At 31.2% G+C, this 24,346-nt stretch overlaps 2 protein-coding genes across 3 annotated transcripts; both read right to left on the bottom strand.

Annotated features, from left to right (window-relative positions):
• Positions 1–2,609: 2,609 nt before the first annotated feature.
• LOC149905753 (sorting nexin-13-like) lies at positions 2,610–14,077 on the bottom strand. 2 transcript variants are annotated; one of them, XM_090105561.1, is made up of 23 exons: positions 13,856–14,077; positions 13,659–13,770; positions 13,361–13,575; positions 12,968–13,191; positions 12,540–12,692; positions 12,184–12,356; positions 11,831–11,947; positions 11,551–11,665; positions 11,174–11,299; positions 10,323–10,543; positions 9,935–10,002; positions 9,813–9,856; positions 8,599–8,694; positions 8,092–8,205; positions 7,718–7,851; positions 7,156–7,368; positions 6,195–6,291; positions 6,023–6,105; positions 5,603–5,721; positions 5,218–5,286; positions 4,712–4,818; positions 4,092–4,205; positions 2,610–3,806 (listed from the first exon to the last, which is right to left on the bottom strand). In XM_090105561.1, the coding sequence occupies exons 1-23, from the start codon at positions 13,966–13,968 to the stop codon at positions 3,706–3,708; spliced, it is 2,928 nt and encodes a 975-aa protein (XP_089961687.1). In that variant the 5' UTR covers positions 13,969–14,077; the 3' UTR covers positions 2,610–3,705. The 2 variants fall into 2 exon arrangements, with proteins under 2 accessions (XP_089961687.1, XP_089961688.1); XM_090105562.1 differs by lacking the exon at positions 8,599–8,694.
• A 4,047-nt stretch (positions 14,078–18,124) lies between these two features.
• Positions 18,125–23,925, bottom strand: rogdi (rogdi atypical leucine zipper). The gene is made up of 7 exons (XM_090105391.1): positions 23,714–23,925; positions 23,550–23,621; positions 22,343–22,474; positions 21,982–22,139; positions 21,236–21,356; positions 19,751–19,960; positions 18,125–18,811 (listed from the first exon to the last, which is right to left on the bottom strand). The coding sequence occupies exons 1-7, from the start codon at positions 23,747–23,749 to the stop codon at positions 18,743–18,745; spliced, it is 798 nt and encodes a 265-aa protein (XP_089961517.1). The 5' UTR covers positions 23,750–23,925; the 3' UTR covers positions 18,125–18,742.
• Positions 23,926–24,346: the final 421 nt, after the last annotated feature.

Below are 24,346 nucleotides of genomic sequence, written 5' to 3'. Positions count from 1 at the left end.
GACATCACAAGACGTCCACTAACAATGTAACTGCAACGCTGACCTTGCCTTTTCACTTCCGAGTTCCGACGCATCAGATCGACTTGGAAAGGTACAAAGTCAAGTTTTTTATTTTCCCAGCCAATTTATCAAGTGAAACAGACGTGTGTCTCGGGTTATCCGGGCGGAGTAACGCGACAATAGCGCCGGGGTCCACCACAGAGTCAGCAAACCCGCTCAAATCACTATAACATTCCGAATAAGATCGTATTGTACTCAGCTCGGATAATGGAAAAGATACTAAAAATTTTATGATGTTGTAGCGAATTACGGCGATGCCCTTCGATATTTTACTTTCAGTAAGGGCATTGAAAAACCGTAATTTAATTACGTTTTATAGTCGATTTGTTCATTAAAGTGAAATATTTAGTAGATTACCTGTAGGTACGATTTATATTTGCTCAATTTGTATCTAACGGGTGTCTCCGTTTTACAGAATTCCCAAATAAGCAGTTCATATTTACACAGTATTTAAATGTACGAAACGCATGTTTCTAATCTATCCTCCCTAATTTGCAATCACTTATTAAACTTCCTAATTATCTTTACTCTCTGCTCATTCAAAATATAAACAAATTTTAATTAAGGCCAGTGTAAAAAGCTATTAAAACTAAAACATCGAGTAAAGCGCTTGGCCGAGAGCGGACCAAGCCTGGCACACAACCAAACATTACGAACCAAAACTCGCACACTTACCTTCATTTGGCAATCTTTCTCTGCATAAAGCACTTTCGGAGTGAATTACCAAATTCTTTTAGATGATTTAATCAATCCAATTAGTTGATTACATCTGATGAAATGAGGGAACGTTGCGTCATTGGATTTTTATATTTTTACGCAGGCCGAAGGAATGGTTTGTTTTAAGTTTTTGTGTTGTATAATATTGTACCTATACGCTTGTCTGCGTTAGCAGTTAGCTGTACAGGCTACAGCTATACAGGGTGTAATCCTGAGGTGTAATCGTTAAGTGTGCACAGGCGATTTTTCCGTAAGTATTACAGATAACAAAAAACTTTAAAATGATATCGAAAGTACTTAACACACACACATATTTCAAACTTAATGTATGGGAGGGTTTAAAGATAATTTTTTTGATATTTCTCGATTTATTTTTAAAAATTTATTACCGCCATTTTACTCATTAGGTTAAGTACTTTCGATATCAGTTTAAAGTTTTTTGTTATCTGTAATACTTACGGAAAAATCGCCTGTGCACACTTAACGATTACACCCTGTATATATGTACATATTTATTTCACAGTGGCTCTCAAATATCAGAAAACTCAAGGCCATGTCTAGGTACAATAATTATAACTGAGTTGTAGACATGGAGTATGGAGAAATTTCAGTATTTTAATACGTTATTTTAACAACTTTTCATTTTATTGAAAATCGTCACATTTCTTTCTATAAGATAAAAGTTGATCTTTGCGCTACTTTTACGTTTCTCTTATTACCGTCGGGTGGAGAAAATTATCAAGGCTTGCAAAAAGTATCATGTACTTTATATTATAATATGTAATTACACAAATTATTCTAAGACATGAATATTAAATAATTAATAAACTTAACTTTTATTGATATGTAATCAAGAAATGAAGTCCATTTGTAGTAGATAGAAGAAAATAAAAATCCATTTCCATGCTCACGTTTTATTCGAAAATAAATATTAATAACTTATATTTATAGTAATAATTAACAACGCAACGCTTTAATGGAATGTGGATACATATCTTAATTTCCAAGACTGTTTTTTATGATATTTTAACTATAAAAAAAATACACTGAGTGTAAAATAAATTATTCTAGATTATATTAAAACATGTATGTCCACATTACAACTCGGTTACAATATCTGTGGACCTCGCTGGAATGCGGAGCCCCTTCCCGTTCCCCTTTACCTCCCCGCGCTCGCCCGCGGCGCGTCATTACGGTTAGCAATTTCGTTGCGTTCGCGACGTGACGTCATCGAAGCCAGGTCCACAGATATTGTAACCGGGTTGTGGACATACCACAACTTAAAAAAAACATAATAGTTGCAAGATTCTAACTATAAACTAAAAAAAACTCCTTTATCCTTTAATTTCAATGTAACAGATGTTTTTTTAAACATTTACCTTTAAATAAGTCATATAAATAAGTTCGATCTATATTTGATCGAAGCAAACATTTTCACTCTTTATTTGTACCTTTACTCGAGTCAAATGCATTGCTACTTTACAAAAATAATTTACTAGCGTCAACTATAAAGAATAACTTTTTATACAAAATGTAACCAATACATTTTACAAATTACTCTCACAAATTAGGCCATAATATTATGCTAGATATATGAAAATATTTAATATCTATATATTTTTACATATTCACTCCAATATCACTTTAAATGTACAAAATATTACGACCATCGAATTTTCTAGAATCCAATGAACGAACGTAAAAATTAACATATTATCTTAATTGTGGCAGCAATTTTCAATTAAACTAAGGCCGCAGTTCTCCGAAAACAATATAAAATATCCGATTATACTACATATATTTAAAAAAAACATTAACAAATTTATTACGTACGTTATTTTACTATTTAATTGTAAAAAATTGATATTTTGAAATAACCAAAGCAAAAATACAATTTAATATTATTCTTCAATTTCAAAACAATCGTATTTATGTTGAATAACTGATACTTTATATGAAAATGTTTATAATCTGACAGTTTTATACAAAGTCGGTAAGAACAAGGCCATTACATTATATCATACAAATATTATTTTAAATAATCTCTAATTGTCTCTATATATATATATGAAAAATACAATAAATATACTTACAATACACCAAAATATTTAGGTACCGGTTATCACAAATTTTGTTTATAATTATTTGACACTACATATTATTACTCTGAATTACCTACTTGGTAACAGAATAAACCTTTAGGATAAATGTTATAAATTATTGCGAAGTACTTGTATAAAAATCCTTTCAAATTCTTTAAATTATCTCCCAATAACATTATCTATATTCATCGATATAAGTTTTCTGCAGCGATTAATAAAAAATCCTAAAAATATAGGAAACATGCAAATATACGAAAAATAAGTGAAAACTTACTCAATAATGAATTACAACCGATATAATCTACACTAAATGTGAAAGTAACTCTACAAAATTTTCCGCTTGTTCTTTCAAATAAATTATAGGGACCTTACTACAATGGAAATATATTCCAAAAAATAAGTCACAATGTTATTGCTATAAGGACTTAATAAACATTCGAGTCCAACTTAGTCTAATGACTCATAAATTAAGTGTATATTTTACTATCTATGCTATAAATATTAAAAAAGCGGAATTATTCCATAATTAACTTTAAAGTGTTTTCTATATTCTATTAATATATTTAAGAACCAAAATATAAGAAAAATCTCACAACTTTTGGTCAAAAATCGTAATTATTCGAATTCAATATTGCGGATATTTTAAATAGATTGATTATTATAAACAACGATATATAAACCTGTTTTGTCCCTTTCGCTCTTATGATGTTTTACATAAGTGTGAACGAGACAAATCATAACTACAATCACATACCAACGAATGAAAGAGTAGAGCCTAGTGTAATAAGTTGCATACATTTTTCATGCAATAAGAAATAATTTCGTTTTATAAAGATTTCTTCGGTATAGAGACTCTTGGTGAATTAGAATATAACCTTTTAAATAATTCTGGGATATTGTTGTCGGGGAACAAGTTGCACAGCGAAACTGTAAAAGAGCAAAAATCGATATTATTTATTTTAATAAAAAGCAAATTTATTTGTATTTCACACAAGAAAAATGACCAATACACTCACATAATAATTTATGTCAAAAGTAACATCGGTCAGTACTAAATACGGTAGACAATAACTTTTTTTTTATAATTGAGAATTTATAGTAATAAGAAAACTCAACAGTGTATTTTTGATAATTTCTTCTTATCTTTTGTGTAAATCCGATCGTTTCCAGTTGTAATACAAAGTACAAAATTATTAACAAATCGTTTCTCACCTTCAAGTAAAACAAGCATTAGCCGCCTATTAATCTCTTGTGTTTGGAATAAATCGAATACTGTCAGAAGACCGCGCCTTGCTGCATCTGTGCCTACAATGTGCCTGAGATCATCTGAAAATTATTTTATTGTGTATTTTACATCAAGGTTTTTATCGTAATACTTAAGAAATCCACTTTTATGGTAGCGAGCAAAATAAGAGAAATCGCATCCTCACTAAAATTTTAATTTAAAAATGTTCATTATATTAACCTAGGGTGCATTTCTTCTTGTATTTTTTTATTTTATTCATAAAAGGATATTTCTGTTAGTATATTTTTAACCGACTTCAAAAAAAAGGAGGAGGTTATTGTCACTTTGTCTCGTTGTCGGAATAATCTTTGAGATTGATGAACCAATTATGGTGGGATTCGACTAGGGAGGACTATGTAGGGAAAATTATTGACTTTCATAACAGACAATTGGACTTATTATGAGGACATATTTTTATTGTTATTTTATATAGGTACAAAAGAAGTTCTAGGGCAAAATATTGACTTTCATATCAGACAATTACTGGCCTTATTATGTTGATTTATTTTTTAATGATATTATTTAATAAATAAAATTATAATATTACCTGAAGCTGCCGCTAATAGTGCAACCTTAGCTGCAACTCTCGTGCGCGCTTGCGTCGCCGCATCTCTGCTAGATGTGTTACCGTTGTTACGACTCGTCAGCCATTGCCTGGAAATATAAAAAAGACGTGTTGCACTCGGGGACTGCCGCGGTAAAGCTATTGCATGCTATGCCTTCAAGCCACACCTCCGCGCCCGTCGGAGTGGGGAGCGTGAGGTTTTTTCGTTACGGAATTTCTGGATTCGGTCCCCGCGCTCAAGGCCCGCGATAGAAGCTATGCAATAGCTTAATAACCATTTCCTGTATATTTTGTAGATTAAACATGAATAACAATGTTTTAGTCAGATTGTCGGGCGCGATAGACTTCAATTTTTTCAGACTCTTTCGTAAAAATATATCTACTATTTATTACATTTAAAAAATTATAACATTTCCTTCTAGATTCTTCTAGATTCCCTAAAATATTTTAAATAAGATAAATAGATATTTTTCTTAAATTTTACTCACTTAAACGATTTCAAGTACTGGACAACATTGCGTGGCGACGTCAACGATGAAACTAACTCTAATACTTTCCTGCAAGTGGTAATAAACAAAATATACATATTTAAATGTTTACCTAACTCGTACGTTTTTATTAACATTTCATACAAAAAAGAGCGTGTGTGCCGTGTGTGAGCACACGTGTCAGAAGTGAAACTTATTTGGCAAAATTCAAAGATACCAAAATCGTCGCCTGGCATGACACAACCTTGAAATTTTACTCTCAACGCGCCTAAAGAAGTTTCACTTCAAAAATTTGAAAGCTTTTTGAGGTTAGATAGGAGTGAGATAACGCTATGTAAACTAGAGATTGAATCATATTAATTTAAAAAATAAGCATTTTAATCACCTATTAACTCGATCAGCTATTAAAGTCCTGACGGGCGCTAACAATCTTCTCCTCAACCATAACCCTCGGATCCCCAAAACTTCTTCTAATAACTTCAATGGTACACTTTCATCTCCATCCTAAAACAAATATCTTTTGGGCCGATTTTTCAATGCTTGGATAAAACTTATCCGTCCAATAAAGTATTACACGATACTATTAAAATGACACGTAAACTGTCAAATACGGGCAATTAGAATACGTTTTTAAAATGGTAGTTTTATACATTATTCGACGATTAAGTTTTAACCAAGGATTGAAAAATCGGCCCTTAGTCATATGTTTAAATATTCGAAGTAATTTTTAGACATAGCTAAAATAATAATTAATGGAAAACGAGAAACGAGTTGTTGATTAAATTTGAAAAGATTATGTTCTCACGTCTTGTCCTTCAGAATTTGTGTCCCGTTTGATAGCGTCATAATAATTCTCGCCGCTCTTGCCTTGAAACACTTTTGATATTCCTGTAAAAGATACCATTTAAATAAAAAATCATATTAAAAACAATTATTTCCACATTACTCCCAAATTTAAATATTTTTTTATATCTTACCATCCATAACACCATCGACAGTGTTAGCAAACTGATCAGGCATGCTCTTGAGTGTCCTCATACCAGCCTTTATAGAATTCACCAATAGGGCGTCAATCTGAAAATAGCCATACATTTAATACAGATACTATACATTTACTTAATATATACCATATAGGCTTATTATATACCATAGACCAGTATGGTATATAATAAGCCCAATAGGACGCCATGGCGACGTTGCCAGCCGTCGTATAGAAGAAGTTAATATTGAATAAATATTTTTCATCACAATTTTCACCACAATTTTCACACACGGCACAGTCTAATCCCATTCTAAGCTTTCGCTTGTGTTATGGAAACCAGATGGCTGATAAACAAACATATATAATTTTAAATAAATACTTATATAGATAATTAACACCCGACACAGAGCAAACATCTATGTTCATCACACAAATATTTGCACCGGGTGGGAATCGAACCCACGACCTCTGGCTTGGTAGGCAGGGCCACTATGAACCAAGCCAAGCGGTCAGTCAATCAAGAATTGTACATATGGTACCTAACTAAATTGGCGACGGTTTGGCAACGTCGCTACTTTGAACATTTCGAATGCTTGGATATGTAGCCGGCGACGTTGCCATGACAACTTCTCCTATCTTATTATCTTATAATAATTTTCACATTTTAAACCCTCGAATTATAATTATTTATTTTATTTATTGAAATTATTCTTACAAATTATTACAATAACTTAAGTGTTGTTTTGATCTTCTTTCCTATTGATATTTGCTGAAAAAATTAGCTAAGTTTGCTTTGAAATAACAATCTAAGTACATATTATTTCACATAGAGTCTACGGTATCAACATCAACAAGCTACAACACGTTATGAATGGTTCTTCGTTTCGTTTTTCCTATAAACCTAAACCATTTCTAAAATACTATACAGACTTATAACTACCGGATTCAAAACTCACAGTGTTCCCATGTCTTTCCGTCTGTATCTCTGGACTCAAGAACCCGCCCAGATAATCCGAAGACAATAAGGCCATATATCTTGCATCTCGTGAAATACTGGTCAAACTTTGCAAATAACTGTTGAGCATTCGTTTGCGATTCTCTAGTACTGAACGGGATGTGTTTTGAAACGTTTTCTTTGCGGGAAACGGCAGACTTGCTAGTTCGGGCCACTGGAAATAAGTGGAACTTAAAAGAAAATTGCTACAGGTTCACAGTTCTTCTGTGCAGGAAAATCGATAGACTGCTACTACTAGCAATTTGTAAGTTTGCTTTTGGTAATTAAAAAAAATCAGAACTGACTATTCAATAGTTTAAAATTTAAAAAACAAAAACGTTTATTTGGGGAATATATCGAAGTAAAGGCAGGCTAGATTTTTTTTAATGAATAGAAATTACATCATTTATTATGTACATATATTCAAAATTTAATGAGAGAAAATAGACGAAATTTTCGCATAATATGGGATTTAGCTGAATTGAGTGTTCTATAATCTATTACTATTAAGTTTACTTGTTTACCTTATCTTTGATAGCCGAATGTAGTTCATAGAAATCACTGTACCGCCTATAAATATGCCAAACTTCGTTATCCGATGCTCTTGTCACAGCTATTGCGTAGATTCCAAACGACTTGCCCTTATCTTGTACTAACGCTAAATAGAAATTACAAATTATAATAAAAGTCAAGGTCGTTGTATTCATGAACACTTCAAAAATTACAAACCTTTTCCTGAATTCCCCAAAAAGGAAAATTAAAAAAAAATAGGTAGTTATTGCGATTTATTCTTCTAGAGTCGACGTTTCAGCATTCAAAAATAGATAATAAAAGCAAAAAATGGATCAAAATATATTTTTTCTGTATTTAAACATGTAAATTAAATGTTATTTTTTACCTGTTTCTATAATATACGCCGATAAGGGAGACAGATAGTTTTTCGCTCTACCACTAATCTCAGTGTGGGAAAGAGACAAATTGTTTGAATTTGCTACGGACAGATTTGACGATCCTGTAAATATATTGAAACACTACAATTACATACATACAACTTGAATGCGACAAATACTTAAGCAGTTAGATCAAATTATTACACATGTTAACAGAGTATCAATTTTATCCAAAAGTTAATACAAAGCATGATTCAACAATTTACATAAAGTTTTAGTCGAAATTTAACTGCAGATAATATGACGTTAAAGTTATTCACTTCGGAAAATTACTTAATAAGAGTTAATCTGTAATTATTTTCGATTATTATAATATAGGGGACGACCGCCAGATAATATTTGTCCTGCTAGAAAACAACGCATCCATCCATTTTACTCCCTGTTCCCGGAAAAACTTTAACTCTATCAATGGTATATACAATATGGGCAAAACTAGCATTATCCACTTTACTAACCTACGCTCTCGCTGAGCATTTTCTGAGCAAAATTGCCTACAATGTCTGACCGCGATCTGTTATGCCTCGTGCCAGGTACGGGCAATACCACATCACCTGGAAAATGTTCACTTTACATGGTATTAATGGGAAAAAAAACTAAAAAAAAAACGAATCGATTGTAAATGTATAAGTGTAATGTTTGATATGAGGCATTCACTACAACTACGCTTCGACTACTATACAAATAAACGCAGTAAATATACTACATTTCAAGCTATAATTGCTTTTTATATTCTGTCTATTACAAAAGCAACTAATAAAAACCAATTTAAATTTGCTAAAGGTAGAAATGTTATGCAGTGTAATGTAGAAATTTATAAACGACGATATATTTACTTAACTAAAAATAATATAAAATAAGCGTTGTAACTTGTAACATATCTACCCATGTTTATCTAAAAAATGCATGTTATACATAAATAGATACCGCTTTATTCAGAGAAATTATAAAGACTACTGCTGCATTAAAAAATATGTACGTATATAAAAAATGTAAATACACATGCAAATATTAGACTAACAAAATAATACCGTTAGCACATTTAGGGATAGTATGGTTCTTGTAAGTTGGGACCCTTCGAGTAAAGGAGCGGGGGAAAGTAAAGGATTTTGTGGGAGATTCGTATTTATATTTGGACTTTTGGAAAAGCTTTGGCAACTGATGGATACACGTCTTCATTAGTCTCTTGCATCTCTCTGTAAGCATTTGTGTTAATTGTGGCATTCGCTCGACAAATCATTTAATTCTTTAGTAATAAAATAATATTATTTAATGAATGTGTCATTTGCTTCAATATAATCGTATTTTTTAAGCTATTGCATAGCTTCTATCGCGGGCCTTGAGCGTGGAGATCGAATCCAGAAATTCCGTAACGAAAATAACCTAACACCCCCAACTCCGACCGGCAAAGCGGTGATACCATATTATTTGTATTCTCTTTAGTGATACTTTTTATGCTATGCAATAGCTTTACCGCTCCAGTCTCTGAGTGCCACACGTCTTTTTTTCTTGTAATGTGAACATTTTTCTATACGCACAATTTATATTTTATATACAATTTGTTAATTGCACGTATCGAAAAACTCTGACTACGTATGATTACAGAATTAATTGATTTGTCAAATGAATGCCTTGGTTATGTAGGCTTGTATTATATTGTCTTTTTCCATACCTCCGTATTTCTTGCCATCGACTTTTGGGTCTTTTTTGAACTCACTAAAAACAAATTAGTAAATTAGTAGATTTAAAAAAGGTGTAAACAATCCAAAATTGTTTTAATAATTCTTTACTGACCTACTATTTCTTTCGGAACCGTCTTGTTCGGGATCTAACATAAAATCAGCCTGCCATGTAGGGTCGTCCTAAAATAATTTGTTTTATTAACTCAATATAATGTCCCTTCATAGTTTATTAAATAACACTATTATATTTTTAAACGACAGAAAAAAATGTTATCATTTCATCCCTATGGCGTAAAAGTTTTCAGCGTAACAAAACATTGAGTATTTAATAAATTATGAGTAGGGTAGTTTGAAAAATTATTTATCTACTTCCGAGAATCATTTATATTTTATTTATAAAAATCTTACCAATAACTTGTTCCGAGTAACAGTTATCAGGTACGCCTATCTAGTCTAGTCTATTTTGCGAGATTTTTTGTCTTTTTTTGTTATTTTCTTACCTCCAAAGCGTTGCACACGCACTTTTGCACGTCGTCGAAGCAAGAGAGGGGGTTATTAGTGAACTCTTCGCCTTCAGTGGTGATCTTCCTAACCATTTCCGCGTGACAATTATCAGGTACACCCATAACTTGCAGTCTGTTTGGTGCTAAGTACATATCGCATAGTTCTAGTGCGGAGGAACGCAGGTTGTCTATGACCGCTTTGGATGTGTGCGGTAAGTCTGTAAGTGTGTATGTGAAAACATCGAGTAAGTATTATGGAATGTTTGAAAAAAATATTAAAGAGATGGATTCGAGCATTTGATACTTTTTTACGTATTATATCATAATTATTGGTCATCACTACATAGTATAAAACAAAGTCGCTTTCTCTGTCCCTATGTCCCTTTGTATGCTTAAATCTTTAAAACTACGCAACGGATTTTGATGCGGTTTTTTTTTATTAATAGATAAAGTGATTCAAGAGGAAGAATTAGTATATACATAATTTATTAGGTTTTAGACAAAGCGGGCGAAGCCGCGGGCGGTACGCTAGTTTTAAATAACATAAAGCACACCAGAACAATCGAGGGGCTATGAAACTAGCCATAAATAATTTAAATACGAATTTCAATCAAGAAAAAGAAAATCATGTGTGCGATATTTAAACATTTCGTTTTCACACTTTGCACTCTAAATATACAAACACAGTAGGTACTTTAAAAATTAATTAATTAAAATTGTATGCATTTTCCGACAGAAGTATGATTGAAACCAAATACAAAAAATGTAAAACTAGGTGCGGCATTCCTCACATTTTTTTATCAACTGATCAATACAGTGTCAACATTTTATATTACTAACTTACTTACCGGCTTCATTCATTTCAATTTCGAGTAAATACTGAGCGTTAGATCTCCACGCGGCGGTCGCTCGCAAAAACTTTAACGATCTCATCACTTCGTCTGATACCTTTTCCCTTGGCGTATTTGTAGAACCTGATGTGAAAGACATAAGCTAATTTTTTTTATCAAGATTTTTTTGTTGAATATTTGGGTTTTTTGTTTTCAAAAATTCAAGCAGTAGATTTAAGTAATGTTGAATCAAAATATTTTATTTATATTATTGGGTTGATAAATTAAGATGGATATTTTTGGATTAAAAAAACAAATATTCACACCATAAATTATAACAGCTATTAATCAAATGTTCTTTTAGAGAATCATAATATTTCTGTTTTCCGACCTACCCTCTTGTGGTCCAAGTGTAGCCCGCTTTGCCTGTATAATTCTAACGAGGTATTGTAGTGAAGATAATTTCTGCCTATCCTGTAGTTCCCATTCACCGGCGCTATCTTTTGAATGCTAGAACGAGACACCAATATAAAAATGCATTATTGTCTCTCTTCCACAATTATAATTTAACAAATTTAATTTTAGAAATTGTGAAGTCCTGTTTTTAACAAACTAATGAACTGAGCAAAATACAATATATTTAATAGCCATGAAATTACAGTGGCAAAAACTCACAAGTTTCTGTATATCCTTATGTACAAGTTCCAATGTAGCATCTAATTCCTCTGCATCTGCACAAGTTCTAATCACTAATAGAAATAGCTCAGATGAGAGACATGAGTCGCGACAACACTGGAAAATAAAATTTTGTTAGTTTTTGTTGTTTATCATAACTTATATATTTTATCATAAAAAAAATACTAGAAATACAATAATATAAAAGGCAAAACACTGTTATTTGTAAATAGGCTCTATAAACTTATTATTTCGTATAAACATTTTGTATCACTCATATTAGGTACCAGAAAAAAATTTTTTTTTTTTCGTTTTATTATGAAAACATCTAAAAACATATCTAACATACTCACTGTTCTTATAATAGCTCTATTAATATTATCTGGGTCACTTAACATATTTATAATAGGCTTTAAAACAATCGCCGACAGAAGCTCTATAATAATCAATTTTAATGCATGACATTTCCATGTTTCATCCGGTGCTACTAAATATAAAATAGCCTCTGATATTTCACATAATAATGCTGAAAAATGGCCTAAGTTTGAGATATCACATAGGATGATCAGTTTTATTTCACTTTTTATATTTAAGTCTAACACTTTGATTAAAAAAAACACATATAACACACTTAAAATGTATGAGACTTTTCTTATACATACTTTAAAAAATAAAACACATAATAAACTTGTTATGATTAAAAAAATACCATATTCTTTCTCTGCATCCATACAAAACGTATCTCTGCATATTTTCTTATTCTCCATCGCACATTCCAGATCAAAAAATATATCTTTTAAATTATTGCTACTAATATTTTCAGAACTGCCATACAATTTAGTCTTTCCAGATGTTTGTGAATCTGAAATTTAAAAAGAATTATAATGGGTACATACTTACATAATAAGTATGTATGTTTATATTTTTAAATCATCACAGGATTAATTTAAATGCAACAATAAATATGAAAAAAAAATCTCATTTCTTTTGTTAAATAATTAATCTATCCACTATAAGATTCAATTATATCATTATAAGTTTAAGACCCAAATGTTAGTTAACTGTCTAACTACAAAAAAAACACAGAAGACCTCAGATACAAGTTTGAAAATACATATTTAAATATGTGTCAATGACCTGGAGCCCAAGATAAATCGGTGTCACTCTTATTCCGTCTATGTGATCTCTTATCATCTTGTTTCTTAGGACTATACTTAGATGACCCATTGGCAACTTCTTTGGCACTCAACAATTGTAACTGTTTCAACCTCACTCTCGACTGTTTGAATAGCTTCAAATGAGTTGTTAATTCTTCCGGAAACTTTGTAGACAACAGATATATCCAGTCTACAATTTTTATTCTGTACAAAGCGGAATTAGGTTAATCATATTCCATGAACACACGTTGAAACCATTATTCTTCCAAAGTATGTAAGATTTCTTAAATTTTGTCACAATTAAAATAAATAGATAATATATTATTTTAGAGTAATAATAGATATCATTTTAAAGTAATGAAATTCCTCATACCTGTTTGTAACGTTTGCACTTGTCATAACAACAATCCGTTTGATTGCATGCTTAGTGAACTCTTGGTCGTCTGTTAACATTTCATACCAAGGCGTGACATAGTCATTAATTATTATCGATATAATCTCATTGAGAAATGAATCAACAGTTTCACTGCCAGTTATTCTACTGTCAAACTTAGGCAGTGGTGTTTCATTTTGAAACAGTTGCAGGATCTATAAAAATACAACAGCTAATTCTAATAAAAATTAAATAAAGTTATTTTTTTCTTGGAGAATGTAATGGTTATACTTCATACCTTAGGTGACTGTATAGAAAAGTTTGTTTGCTGCAAGGGATCATCCAAACAATCAATATCAGAAGAGAATATTTTTCTTGTGTCAAAGTTCAAATGTAAAATTGTGAGGATCCTGTAAATAAGGCAATGACCGTTGTTAGACTATAAATCGAGGGAATGAGATAATGAATCATTGAGGCTACATTGTATATACTTACCCAGCGATAAAAGAAATAAAAAATGTAAGTAAAGCTAAGTACAAACCAAACCCTAATAAGGCAATTGTAATTACAGATATAAGGCTGAACCAAGCTAAAATTCTATACGCCATTTCTGAATATTCGGTTGGTAATGCATTTACAAATATTATTACAAAGCAAACATAATTATTTCACTACAAAAATAGACAAAATAATAAAATCCATCCACACAAAAATAAATAAGTAACTGTCAATGTCAAATGTCTATAAATAATTAGAAAATGACAACAATTGACAACACATTCCTTTCCACTGCTTACAAATTGTATTCAGATTTCAGACATTGCAATCTCAATTTAATTTAACTATAATGTGATTTATAACCACTTTAAAACAAATACGTAAATCACATAGTAGTATATTATTAAAATATTTTTAATAATCAATATAATAGTGTGAGTATATTAATGAATTGTGTACAGTCGTATTCGAAATTGTATTGTTATTGATAAATGAATGTGATTTAAGCCCGGGGTTACATACAGACAAGAATTCTAAAAACTATATTTTTGGCATCGATATCTATTTTATACCCGGCGCGGCCTAAGATGATCCCTATGACACTGACAGTTATTCTCAAGAGACAAACTTGTAATGGCGTCACCATTAAATTAGAAACGTATTGGAGGCGTCTAAAAATGGCGTTTAATAATTTTTACGTAGCTTTATGCTATTACAATGATATTCCGTTGGAATTATAACAATTCTTATCATTTACGAGAAATTATATCAATCTGACTTTACGTTTACGTCCTTCAAAACTTACATCGTTGGCATTTATCGACTAGTGCGGAAAGTATCGATAAACAAATTTCGATAATGGAAACGAGTTCACATTTTTTCCATGCTTAAGCTATAGTTCATTCACTATTGAATGGAACAGAAGATCGCAGCATAATTAATTAATTAATTACCGTTCGCGTTAATTTACTTACCTATGATAATATAAGTTTTTTAGAAAAATTAAATGGGGGATTCCATTTTCATGATAAAATAATATACACTGTGTTAAACGGGTTAAAAATTACGAGAAAATGATAAGGTGCATTTTTATGTTTTGGAAAACTTTCGTTTTACTTAGCGTTTCGTTTACATAATAGACGTTAAAAATTCATTTTATAATATTTGTAAAAACATGTTTACCGACGTGGCTGAATGCAAACCACGCCTTTGCCTATAAAATAGTAAAGTATCGACACGATCCATCATACGAGCAATCAGACGAACTGTCATAGGGATCATCAGGCCGCGCCGGGTATAGATCACGCCCCAAGTATTCTTTTAAAAATATTCAATGTACAGTTTGACTTTCCTACGATTTTATTATATACTAGCGGTCCGCCCCGGCTTCACCGGAAGTACATGTTTATGTTTTCTCTCCATAAGAACCATCTTTGTTCTTAAAGTAATATTATAAAAAAAGAATTATGGAAATCGATCCAGCAGTTCACGCGTGATGCCATTACCAAGCAAAATAGGGATTCATTTTTATACATAGATTATAAAGATAAAGTTATATAATATCAAGCTTGAAAGTATGAAAAGTAGGTACATAAAAATATTATCTCTATCTACCCCTGGTAAGTATATAAAGGGAATAAAAATAAAATAAAAAATAAAACAGAATTTCTCTTTATTTTCATACAACACGATCACAAGAACTGTTTATGAATAAGTTACAAAGTCTTCAGGCTACTTAGTATAATACTAGATAATTATTTTATTGTCAAAACATGGAAACAATAAATTTCACTCAAGGAAACATATCTAAAACAAATGGCCCGCATTAACATTATCGGTTATGTTACAACACTAGACTAATTCTTAATTTTATTTTGAACACGGAATACTCAAACCAAGTTTATTGTTTATTATTGCAAGTTTTCTTGTTGTAAAAACTGAAATAACTCTGAAGGGCAATTCCAAGCTGCCCAAATTAATAGCACTACGTTTCTCTTTCTTATTCTCACAAAAAACGCTTAGAATACATATAAACTGGGGTGGAAGCGGCGTACGCGTACAAAGCCGTTCCGTCTGAAGTCAGCTAGTTAGCCGGGTTGCAGTCGCGTCGGTTACGAACTCTTTTTGGCTAATAGCCTAAATGTGTATTCTATCTTTGTCTAACGCGGAAGGGCTTTAACTGATAGTTTGTTCGCGTAGACCGCTTCTATGTCAGTTTATATATTTATTCCAAGAAAAATCGAAATTAAATAATGTTTTTATACACATTTTAATTCAATAAATAATCGTAAAGCATAGTGTTCCATCATGTTCTGATATACAAATTTCAATTCCAAATTTACATCCTTATAGAATTTCTTATAAAGCAAATAAGCAATATATGTATGAAATGCCACTGAATCAAACGATCGCATAAATTATTGAAAAGAAGTGACAACCATTTATTTGTGCACAAAGTCCTCACAAATATTGTTACCTCATACAACCGGTAATTATATTATTTTAATTATTGCATATAGGAGTCGCTCAAGATCTTGTAATAAATTGCTTCCATTAATATATTGTAAGCATTTTATACTTAACTATTATATAATTTTACAATTTATTATTTCGATTCAAATAAAATCATAAACTGAATAAACAATGATAAAAATCATATGTTTGATTAGAAGAGGCACTCATACTGATAACATTTAAATAATTACAGATTATTTTTCTTCAAGTTTTCACAACAAAGCCTAGCACTATTATCTCCACACTTATATTTATTTTATATCTTATTTTGTTCGCTTCCATGCTAACATATTTAACCATCTGAACCAAAGTTAAGATCTATAAGAGAAATTACTATAATACTAAAAGTAATGCCTAGAATACAATAATTTGTGATACCTATGACTATACATTTTGTACGAAAACTTCGCATTATAACTAATATAATATTATAATATATAAAGCATCATGTGGGCAAATAATGTAACAGCTGTATAAATACGCACGCGTTTAGGAAATGTTTCTTTACGGCTTATGAAAATTTGTTCATTGAATCAAATTATTACACAATACTTGCAACCAAATTCCATATACTTAGTATGTTTACAAGACCTCATATAAGGTAAATTAAACAAATTACTTGACATTGTTAGCCAATTCCATCTGTATTTGGTCACAAATTATAAATCGAAGTAAACTAGCTGGTACTAATGTTCAGTATTCATTTGATTCAATAAACAATGTACCAATAACACCTATTTAGGAACCAGTTGCATTTTAGGCGCATTATGCGAAATGATAGCTAAAGAATATCGTTTTATTATGCTAAAAATCAAATTAAAAACTGGTACAAACAAAAATAAATTTAGGAGATGCGAAAATATAATAATATATATGTTATTTTTTATAAATATTAATATTACTTTTGCTAATACATAACACATTCATCAAATGAATACACTTTTCCAACTTAAATTTACAAATACACTTGGAAATTTTCCAAAACATAATCAATGACGACATAATAATTTATCTGTATATATTTTTTTATCTATGACTATATTTTATTTGGACTTTCCAGATATCAGTGCTGCTAGCAACCAATAATATAAATCATTAAATACAACTGTAATACGCCCGTGGCCTTAGTGTACCTAAAAAACAGACCAGATATAAAACTAGAGGGAGCAAAAGCGACACTTTTTATACAGTAAAGACATAGACTAATTAAAAAGTTAAAAGTAATATTTTCGTTTTGGGATATAAACTCTCGTTTTCAGACTTTATCAATTCAATAGTACAGTACGAAGCAGGCTAATAATAGACTGCCTGCAACTGTAAGACGAACGGAATTTTGGAATAAATTAAGTGCTTTGCTCCTAATTTGTGACACGGTCACATTGCCACTATCTAGTTCAATACATGGTCTGTGGACTACTATAATTTTAAATGTACATTATATTACAAACATTACAACATAGTCAACAAGAATATCAACAATGGACTCGATAACTATCAATAATTATTGAATAAATACGCGACAAACACGAGATGGTTGGGTTTGCTCAATTAATGTCTTGATAGAATAAGTATAATATTTACTACAGCAATTATGTGGCACATCAAAGTGTCAATTTAAAATGGTAATATTATTCAAAAGATGAGTTATCTAGTTGAGAATAATAGTCACCATAATAAATGGCCTGAATGGAAGAAGAAAGAGTTAGAGGGACAGTAATAATAGGTCACAGGATCGCAGAACTAAGTTATTTCCAACATAGCAAAGAATTGACACACATTTCACACACTGAGTTATTCAGTTTTAAGCTCAATATCACAATGCCATACACACACACATCTCATCGAAATATTGGAATTTGGAATCCCCTTTTTTATGTTCAACAGATAAAAAATTGTAGAAGTTTCAATTCTATCAAGACTTATTGAGCATTAACCCAAATATTATCTATACGAATACATAGACGTCAATATCGACACCCGCTTAATAATTGTGATCTACAGTTTATTCAATTTTATACCCAATCCTAATTCCTACCATAGAGTAGGGTATTCCGTAAGCAGGAAAGCGTCATTTTTATTAAGATAAAATAGCGATCTTTTCTCTCTTTCTAACTGAAGGACACTTTTGCCTACTTCTCTTGCTTTATCTATAAAGCTTATATGAATCACTTTAAGCAATAAGTTTACAAAGATCTTATTAAAGACTAGCTGTGCCCCACGGGTTTACCCGCAGTGCTCCGCTCCTGTTGGTCAGCTTTATAATATTAGTATAGATAAATATAGATTTTTGGGGAAAATAAATGCGTGTCATGTCTTGGATGCGTTATTGACGTCACATAAACTTTCTAAACTAGTTGAAGAAGAGATACGTTAATTTAATATCATAGAAGCAGATCTTGAACCGACTGTGAAATCTTTGTACTGAGAGAAGACACATAGCTGAAAAAAATAATTATTGTAATTATAATATTTAAATGACATGAAGGATGAAGAGCAAGGTTTTTATCTAAACAAATAAAAGTTATTATCAAAAAAATGTGTGGTTTTATGAAACCACCGTCAAAGTGAAACTGTTCGAACGGTTCCGAACACTGCTTTGTGTAGCGCATGTCGCGTGACGGTCGCGCGATACACGCGACATGCGCTACACAGACCAAAAAGTTTGAGACGATGTTATAAAAGTTTCACTTTAAAAAAATGCCTGGAAATGAAATATAGGGTACATTTCTTTCCAAGTACCAATTAAGTGATTTTGAAAGTTCATATAAAGATAAGATAATCTCTCTTTTTAGTAGGAACTTATCCACTTATCTAAACAATACAGATAGACTCATAGTTCCTAATACAATCTATCAGAAATAAAAATTATCAGATTGCAATGAATTTTTATCAAAGTTGTTGAACATTATCAAGATGACTAATTTATACAATGAGAAATTACATCACACAATTACTGCAATTTTTTTGGAGACTTTTATAACTTCAAACAATAGTAGAAAATCATATACATATATATTAGCAAGCAAATTTATAGAAGCAACTTGATTTCCGCCCGCGGCTTTGCCCGCGTTTTCAAAGGAAAACCCGCATAGTTCCTGTTCCCGTGGGATTTCCGGGATAAAACCTATCCTATGTGTTATTCTGATGTATAAGCTATATTGTGGTAAAGTTTCATTCAAATCCATTCAGTAGTTTTTACGTGAAAGAGTAACAAACATCCATACATCCATACTTACAAACTTTCGCCTTTATAATAGTAGTAGGACTAAATCCAAGTAAAGTTAAGTTCTCAAAGCCCGTTTTTCCGTTTTTCGTGATCAAGTCAATTGGTTTTTACCTACACAATATTCATTTATAAAAAAAATCTAATCCACGCACCTTATCTTTAAGCTGTTGACACATATGTAGAGCTGCTGTCAACATAAAGAGCACATCGCTCAACCAAGGCACTGCGCAATCCGCTTGACAGGAGTCGATTCTCATTGTACCGTGGACCGAACTCAGCTGATACGCTACGAATATGAGCTTGTGTGCTTGTATATAGAAGGATATAGCAAGATCCTCGGGAAGGTTTGGGGATAGCGCTTTCTGGAATTTAATCAAATAACGGAATATAATATTATGTTACTTGAATAAATCTTTGCATGTCATGAAAAATAGGTGCATGCAAATTTTTTAACGTGATAACATTTTTAAAATCGTTTTAGTCGGGTGACATGTTCAGAAACTTGTGTCACACCAAAACCTCACGAGCGCGATCACAGGTATAACGAGATAGAGACGGACCGATCTCCCGTCTCATCTCGAGCGCTGCCACCAATAAGACGTTATCACGTAAACATCTCGATCGTAAACCTACTTTACAAACAACCAATTTTTTCATTACAAGTATTTTGATCCTCAATAAATAAAGAAGATAGTGGGCAGTAGATTGCAAACATCATGAATCTAATTGTGTTGATGAGAGAGATTTTTACCTTTAAATTCATAACACAAATATAAAAACAAAGATAGATCATAATCTTAGATAAAACATTTTGAACTTGACCTATTTGATTAGATGAAAATTTTCAAGAGCTAATGGAAAATTCTTCAGTAATTCAAAATTTACTAATACTGATATTGATTTTCAATCCTAACACCATAATATTTAAGTTCAATATGTACTGTATATTTATAACATTCTCGTAAATGGAACATAACCTTTATTTGAACATTCACACGCTTTAAAACATTCTTATCACCATTGCGGAGGTTATGTAAACAGATGTTTAATGTGCTTTCAATGTATCTATTTAGTGTTTAGTTTAAATCACGAGGATAGATATAAAAAGATAGATATACATACATATAGAAGAATATGCTAGTATTCATATGTAACTAATACTAAAAGTAATTAATTTTAAATTAGTTTGTGGAAAGTTGTTATTGAATAATTATATTAATGTTCTTAATGGAAAAATACATTCACTTTATAAAAATAGTGTGTTGAAATTATCCATTTATCTATATTATATATTTTCCAATTGGATTTATACTTTAACTATGTATATCTTTTATACTTAGGGCCGATTTTTCAATCCTTGGTTAAAATTTATCGGTCCACAAAGTATTACACGAGCATATTAAAATGTCACCTGTATACTGTCAAATACAGACAATTACAATACATTTTTGAAATGGTAGTTTAATATGTTATTCGATGAATAAGTTTTAACCAAGGATTGAAAAATCAGCCCTTAATAATATAAAATAGATACAATATTGTATTTGTGTATCATAATAAAAAAGCATATTAACATCTAGCCCCATAAAATTATATTTTGAATAACTGACATTTGAATAACTAAATAAAAATCTCACCATATTTCTACTCTTCATAAGTTCATCAATTGCTTTCTTTTTAGGTAACACTAGAGCTGTGCGGGCCCTTTGCAAAGAACCAATAAGGCATTGTATTATATGCAGCACCTCCTCAGATGACCTAAAATTATATTCAGCATATATGTATAGTCACTGTTATAATTATCACAATTACTTTAAAAGACAAAACTTATCACAAGGTTACAGTAATAACTGTTTTATTGTAACATTTCAAAATAATAAGGTAACGTTGATAATACAATTACTATTTATAGTACAATTACTATATACAATTACTATTTATAGTAAAAACATGAGTTTCACATTGTTGCACATAGAAAGTTATATTACAAGTACAAGTATGGTATTATATTCTCTTAATAAATATACAACTCAGTAGGGTGGTGTGGCACATTTGATTGTACTACTTGTGCGGTGCCAACATGCCCCTGAGTTGTGTGTCTATTTACTGATACTAGTGTTTTATTAAAAACTAGCTTCCGCCCACGACTTTGTACGTGCATCCCCGTTTTTCCCCGTTCCCGTAAGAATTTCGGGAAATCCTTTCTTAGCGGATGCCTACATCCTAACATCTACCTGCATACCAAATTTCAGCCCAATACGTCCAGTAGTTTGGGCTGTGCGTTGATAGATCACTATATCAGTCACCTTTGAGTTTTATATATAAGAATAACATACCCAAATACAACACACATTATAAAGTTGAAATAAAACAAATTTTATACCTGAACACGTAATGCTTGTCTACATTATCAATATAACCAATGGCCTGCTGCAAATGATTAGCTGCATCTTGTATTTGCTGCAACTTCCATGGCCCATCCTGGTTTATAGATGTCCGGCATATTGTGTGCATCTGCCTTAATACCTTGAAGCTTATGTCCTAAATTTAAAATGTATAAAACATAAATATATGTAAATAATCCATACTGTAATATTAAGTAAAATATATCTATGGAATTTAAATTTTCATTAATGTTATAGGTAGGTAATTTGAGGAATTTAATTTAGATGATAATAAATAAACTTTATTTTTTAATATGAATTTTGACTTTCTAAATAATATAAGAAGCTTTGAATACTAACTGCATGTGTAATACTGTCTCCTGTAAGTGTAACAATACATTTCAGTTGTTCTGGTTGTGATGTCAGAATAAACTTGTCCTGTTTCTGGCCCTCATTTCCATATAGTGGAACTGGGAATCTATGGGCACATTCCTAAAACAGTAGCAGCCGTACAAATAAACGAGTTATAGCATTTTATGCAAAGAATAAACTAAGAATAAGGAAAAATCATACAAATAAACACGAAATAAATGTAACCTAGTATAACTTCGTAATAAGTATTCATACTAATGCTATTCCGTCCTTATTACGGCTACCACCCTAGTATAAGTCTGACATAACCGAGTTATAACATATCTTTTAATACATTGTGCTGTGTTTTACAAGTTTTAGAAGCAATTTTCAATCTAAATTTGAGATAATAGCAATGAGAGTAATACGAGAAGTAGAAAAAGTTGAGCAAATTAATAATTTCATTACGTACCTATTGAAATGGAAAATTTTGTATGAAATGTCAAAATATACGAAATTATGAAAAACCCTTTTGATATTAATTATAATGATTTATTTATTTGCAACATGCGCCAAACCATACATACATAAAACTTATTTCTAAACTTATCACAATAATATACACTTTCGTTGAAAATATAAATCTTCTAAGCCTGGAGTTGTATGTTTTGAGTACCAGTTATTTGGCAACTCTCTATCTCAAGGTGGGTTTATCTTCTGTTCTCCAGATATTGGATAGCGTTATCTATCATTTGCTTGCATATTTAATGATATATTTAAATTATTTCCAATAAATATTTAAAAAATAAATAAACAGAACGTCGTATGATGAAACTTCACAACAAATTCGACGAAGTCAAACGAGCGTCAGCAAAATGACAGCACCAAGGCTTAACCGTAGACAATTTCAAAGTTTTTCATAATTTTGTGAATGAATTGCGACGTTGCCGCTTCGCGCCTATTGCATAGCGTGAGCATAGTTACGTCGACGTTATTCCAAATTTATTTGTAAGAAATTATGACATCCTTATTCTTTATTTATTCTTATCATATCTATGCATTGCATAAGGTTTGAATAAGCAAGTTTTTATTTGTACGGCTGTAGTAGTCTAGTATTATTAACTAAATAAAATTATATTATTGCAGATATATGGAAACAAATGTTCGCCGCTTCTATAGATGACGATAATGAATTATAATATGTATTCACACTTACCACTAATACGCTGTGAAGCTGATGTAATATAGCATGGACTTCTTCACGAAGAACCCATTCAAACTCCTCTTTCTAAAAGAATTCAATGTATGCAAATTACAATCACACTTTAACACTCAATTACTATTCAATTCACGACACTTGTATTATTAAATTGAACGTACCAAATTCGCTGCTTCATCTTTTTCGTTGTCGTTCATTTCTAATATAGTAAACAAAGAAGTTACAATTTTAGCAATACGGGAAATAACCGTAGAAAGTCCCGATAGGTTTGTTAATCAAGCAACGACTAAAGATCGATCATTACAGTGACAAAATAAAGTGAATAACAGAAAATATGAATAATTGATCATTCAGAACAATTTAGGCACTATAATGTAGTGGCAGGTGGCAATCAAAAATCATTATGACATTGACGTAAGACATAGACAGTAGACACCACAGATCGTAGACGGAGAATCCAATAGACACCGGCAATGCGTGTCGCAGAAAGGGATAGAAAAGATTACGTCACAATATTTAGGGTTACCGTATGAGGGAAAATTTACCCCACAATTTGTAAGATACAAATCTCTCAATATCATTATTCACATAAGTGGATAATAATGAGATATCCACATTCCACATAATGATAGTAGATACATACTTACATGTCTATACTTAATATTATAAAGAGGAAAGGTTTGTAATTATGTATGTATGTATGGTTTTCACGCATAAACTACTGGACCGATTTCAAAAATTCTTTCACCATTAGAAAGCTGCATCTTCACTGAGCAACATAGGCTATATTACAT

This window comes from Colias eurytheme, chromosome 9, assembly GCF_061535395.1.
Source record: "Colias eurytheme isolate Ceu_HAF_F1 chromosome 9, ilColEury1 Martin Lab GWU primary, whole genome shotgun sequence".
Lineage (NCBI taxonomy): Eukaryota > Metazoa > Arthropoda > Insecta > Lepidoptera > Pieridae > Colias > Colias eurytheme.
Note: the sequence above shows the minus strand (reverse complement) of the source record. Positions and strands in the feature narration are given on the sequence as shown.